Source organism: Seriola lalandi, unplaced genomic scaffold, assembly GCF_002814215.2.
Source record: "Seriola lalandi dorsalis isolate HSWRI2012SDOR001 ecotype SW California unplaced genomic scaffold, Sedor1 jcf7180002054708, whole genome shotgun sequence".
In the NCBI taxonomy this organism is placed as follows: domain Eukaryota; kingdom Metazoa; phylum Chordata; class Actinopteri; order Carangiformes; family Carangidae; genus Seriola; species Seriola lalandi.
Window position 1 is genome coordinate 7,825 of NW_019525261.1, and position 4,707 is coordinate 12,531.

A 4,707-nucleotide genomic window follows, 5' to 3' on the forward strand; every position below is an offset into this window, starting at 1 on the left:
CAGATTCTTGTGTTTGAATCATGTTGTTGTAGCAGAGGGCGGAGCCTGAAGACAGGGTGGTGCTGTCGGACCGACTGGAGGTCGGAGCGTGTGGTGCGCTCGCCCTCTAGTGGACACTTCTGTCACTTCACCGTCACATCACATTCATGGTGGAAATCTGGTTCTTTACTTTTCTTCCAGATGTTTCTCTGAGACCGTCCTCACACTCAGAGTGGGAGTCGGATATGAACTGGAGACCGACCTCAGCCTGTGAACCTGACAGGGATCTTATAAATCCCTGCACAGTTCTGATCTGTAACTTTTCCACATCTGGACCTGTGTTCTAGTTCTTACAGTTTCTCAAACCAGAGAAATCTGTGATTTTAACCATGGAAACGTCTCATTGGTCGCCTGTCGATGACATCATATCCTCTATGATCATGTGTCAGTGTGTTTGTCTGACTGAAGCTCGACATCAACTTTCATCTAGTTTTAAACCACAGACACTTTATTGCTTTTCAGCTCGTTATTTGAAAGAATAAAACTTAAATACACCTGAAACCTCGTCATTACAGAGAGAGAGAATTAGCATTAGCACAACTGCTAACACTGTGTCAGCCACTGCCAGTTACAAGCTAACAAACAACATAAATAAATAAAAGATGCTAACTAGCTAACGGTTCTGATCCGTCTGCTAGTCTCTGGTTCTGGTCTCAGACTCGTCCTCTGAGTCTGGGTCTGACTGAGTCTCTCTGATGTTTCCTCCTCTCACCATCTTGATGCTCTCTGCCCTTTCACCTGTCCACCTGGAGCCAGCAGGTGGTGGGCGGGGCTTAAGGCCTGACCCACATTACTCAATCAGGAAGTGAGAGGAGACGTCTGTGGATGATTCAGCCGCTCGTGTTCATTTAACACTTTGGCTTCTGGGAGATGTTTTGTGAGTGAGGTAAAGTGTCAGTGTTGAATCCAGGACCAGGACCAGGACCAGGACCAGGACCAGGACTGGATCTGATCTGTGTTACCTGTCGTATCTCCTCTCCTGCTCCTCTGTACGCCTGCAGGTCGTCCAGGATGATCTGGGCCTCCGTCAGCACCTGGTTCACCTTCTCCCACACACCTGTCTCTGACTGTGAGGGCTGAGCGTCTGAAGAGAGAAGCACGAGGTCAAAGGTCAAACACACACACACACACACACACACACACACACTCTGCTCCACCTCTGTTTGTACATCTGCCAAATTCAACACAGTGAGTCTGCACCGCTGCTGCCTGCTCGCTCTGCGGTGCAGGAGCCGTGCATGCTGGGTAACGGAGGGTGTATTAACATGTACGTGTAATTTCTGTTGGGTGTGTTTAGGTTGTGCACAGAGGAATAATCCCAGAAAGTGCAGCAATAAAAGGAACAAGATCGTCCTTTTAAATGGAAGATAAACATGTTTGATTTCACTCGTCGATCAATCAAACTTTATTTGTAAAACACGTTTGATACGGTTCAAAGATGACGCCATGATGTAGCTCAACAGTGTTCATTCACCTGACACCGTGACCTACAGTCAAAGTGGAGGTGATAGGGAGTAATTTACCTTCACTGTGCGTGTGTGTGTGTGTGTGTGTGTGTGTGTGTTCTTACTCTCAAAATCCAAGAAGAAGTTTCCACCATTGTTGTCGATGTCTCTCGTTAACACTTTGATCAGGTTCCCCATCCTGTCAACACACAGTTTGAACAGTATTAAAACTCCATCCAGTCTAAAGGTGTGATTGATTATAATGATTATTGATTAATGATTTCAGAAACTGAGCCTTAAAACCAGCCGTCAGGACTTCTGGAACTTTGTGATGTCACAACAAAGCAGTCACCAAGCCCCGCCCACCTGGACCCACCATCCAAACCTTGCACTCCTCTGAGTGTTTTTAACTGAAATCTGCTTTATTTTTATTGGATCACTCAGAAAACAGTCAGCCAATCAGAAGCCTTCCAGCCGCTCTGAGACGTCCTGTGTCGGTTAATCACTGATTTCTAAAGTGAAACCGCTTCATGCAGCTCCAGTTAAAACCTCCTGAACCACCGACACTGAAGGAATCCAAACCAGGAGAAGCTGACGGCAACAACTCCCATGATCCCACGCTGCTTCACAACATCAGCCAACGCCGCCTTCTGTTCGAGGCAGAAGTTACAGACTGTGTTTAAATCTAAAACTATAAATATCGTATCGTTTCCATCTGAGAGTGAGTTCGGTGAAAAAGCTGCACCTTCACACGTTTGAGTGAAACCCAGCGCTCTCTTATCTAATTCACTTTAACCACCAACAGTCCCGTGTGCGCACTGGTAAAAATACAAACACACAACCTTCAACGCAGCATGTGACAGCAGTTAAAACACAAACTGACTCAAAGACGGAGGTGTGTCGCTCTGCAGACTGAACTGGGAGCAGCAGTCAGTGAAAAGAGGAAGTGATGAAGTCTCTGAAAGTTTGGGCTAAATTTAAAACAGAGGAAGTAAAGCAGACTGAGCTGAGAGCAGGTGAGACACTCACACATCAGCAGCGCAGAGAAAACGAGTCCGTGTTAAAAAACAACATCCAGCGCGTTCAGAGTTTGTCTCTTCATCATCGTCTTCCTCGTCACAGAGAAACGCTTCCGCTCTGCGTCGCAGCGTCGGCAGGAAGAAACATTCAGACCTGTTACTAAAGTCAAACACCACGATACCACAATGTGAGGACCCTGTGAAAACACGTGTGTCAGCTGATTCCAGTACTGCAGGTTTACAGCTTGATTTGGGTTCATGTTTAATATGAGTCCGTCTGACGTCTCCATTTGTCATTTTAACAAAGTGTAAAGCAGCCGAGAGAAAAACGACACAGGCGCCTGTAACATGAGTGATTATCATTCAAAATCTGACTCCAGGTCAGTTCAAGGTCAGAAGAAATACACAAATACACCAGAAAAGTCTAATAAATTAAACTTTAAAACAGTCTTTTTATATGCAAGATGATTTTATTTTTTATTACAACTGAGTTTGTGTTTTAAAGATTTGGTTCAGAACTTGTTGTTTTTCTTTAGATATTTAAAGATTTAAATAAAGTTATGCTGCAGTAAATAAAACCTGTGTTCAGTGTGTCTGGATCTGAAACTGAGGAAAAGTTTCACCCTTCAATAACTACTGTCTCGACATCAGACGACCGTCGTTGCCATGGTTACAACATAAACTGCTACTTTTACATGGGAATCGAACACCGCTCTCCTGTGACGTGGACTCTGTCTCTCTTTAAACTACGTCACTGACACTTTTCTCTTCGCTCCTGTCATCATCACTACGACCACTAGATGTCGCCTAGCAACAAAACCTTACTATGATGTCATAGTAACCGGCTGCAAAGACGACCTGTGGTCTCCATTTTCATCATTGATTAATCTGCCAATAAATCTTGTTGCTCACACGACGACACCTGGACCACTTCTGTTTAATTAAAGCTCCTCCAGTGTAAAGGTCTGTGTCCATGTGTAGTGTGATTATAGATTATAGATCAGCTCTAGCTTCTATATTAATACTGTGAAAGTATCAAAGCCTCAGTCCACAGAGAAATGCACACAGCCTGTATTCAGAAACTGAGCCTTAAAACCAGCCGTCAGGACTTCTGGAACTTTGTGATGTCACAACAAAGCAGTCACCAAGCCCCGCCCACCTGGACCCACCATCCAAACCTTGCAGGATTTGGTTTCTCTGAGTGTTTTTACCTGAAATCTGCTTTATTTTTATTGGATCAGTCAGAAAACAGTCAGCCAATCAGAAGAGAGGCTCAGAGCCTCCTCTCTTCTGATTGGCTCACCGACCTGTTGTTACTAGAGCTCCAGAGAGAAGCCGGAGAGAGGAGATGTGAAACTACACTGAGATGGTTTTTGGTTCTTAAAACCACAAATATATCTTCTTATGGATCAACACTTCAAATAAAACACAGAAGAAGAAGAAACATGGAGCTTTAAATGAACTGATCACATGATTATCAGTGGAGGAGGAGGAAGCTTCACTTTAGCAGAAAACACCACAGTCTAAAAATACTGTGTCAGAAGTTCAGAGTCTCATTTAAGTGAAAGAAGAAGTGCGATCGGCTCAATGTAGATTCTCAAGTATCAGAAGTAAAAGTACACAGGCAGAGTCAGAACCCGTCATACGTATATATATATATATATATATATACATATATATTCCTGCATATTATCCTTTAACATAGAGCTCAAACACTCAATCCAGTATCTGGTTGAAAGGAATTCGATGTGCGCAGAACATTTACAGTTTACTGTCAGAAAACTCAACTCAAAGCCCACTTACTGTCTTTTACTGTCTCAGCCAATCAGAAGAGAGGAGGCTCTCAGCCTCTCTCTGATTGGCTGACCAATAAAAATATTGCATATTCCAGGTAAAGATGAGGCACCGAGTCAAACACTGAAACTCTGAAACAGTTTGTCTTTTCAGAGCTTTAGAGTACAAGTACACAGTGTAGTAGTATGAAGTAAAGTAGTAAAAGGTATATAATATAGTAGTAAACAGTGCAATACTGTGAGTTATAAAGTAGTACTGTGAAGTATACAGTAGTATTAGTATACAATGTAGTACTGTGAAGTACACAGTAGTAGTCGTATGCAGCGTAGTAGTATATAGTAGTACTGTGTAGTATGCAGTAGTAGTAGTAGTATACAGCAGTAGTAGTATACAGTAGTACTGTGTAGTAT

The 4,707-nt window shown here is 43.3% G+C and overlaps 1 protein-coding gene across 1 annotated transcript in view; it reads right to left on the reverse strand.

The window, feature by feature from the left end:
• The window catches only part of LOC111668148 (CYFIP-related Rac1 interactor B-like), a 5,706-nt gene extending 3,987 nt beyond the window's left edge, over positions 1-1,719 (reverse strand). The window contains exons 1-2 of the mRNA XM_023424107.2: positions 1,610-1,719; positions 1,002-1,123 (exon numbers count right to left, since the gene is read on the reverse strand). Coding sequence (XP_023279875.1) covers positions 1,002-1,123; positions 1,610-1,682 — 195 coding nt within the window. The 5' untranslated portion in view covers positions 1,683-1,719. The remainder of the gene's footprint in view (positions 1-1,001; positions 1,124-1,609) is intronic.
• Between the last annotated feature and the right edge of the window lie 2,988 nt (positions 1,720-4,707).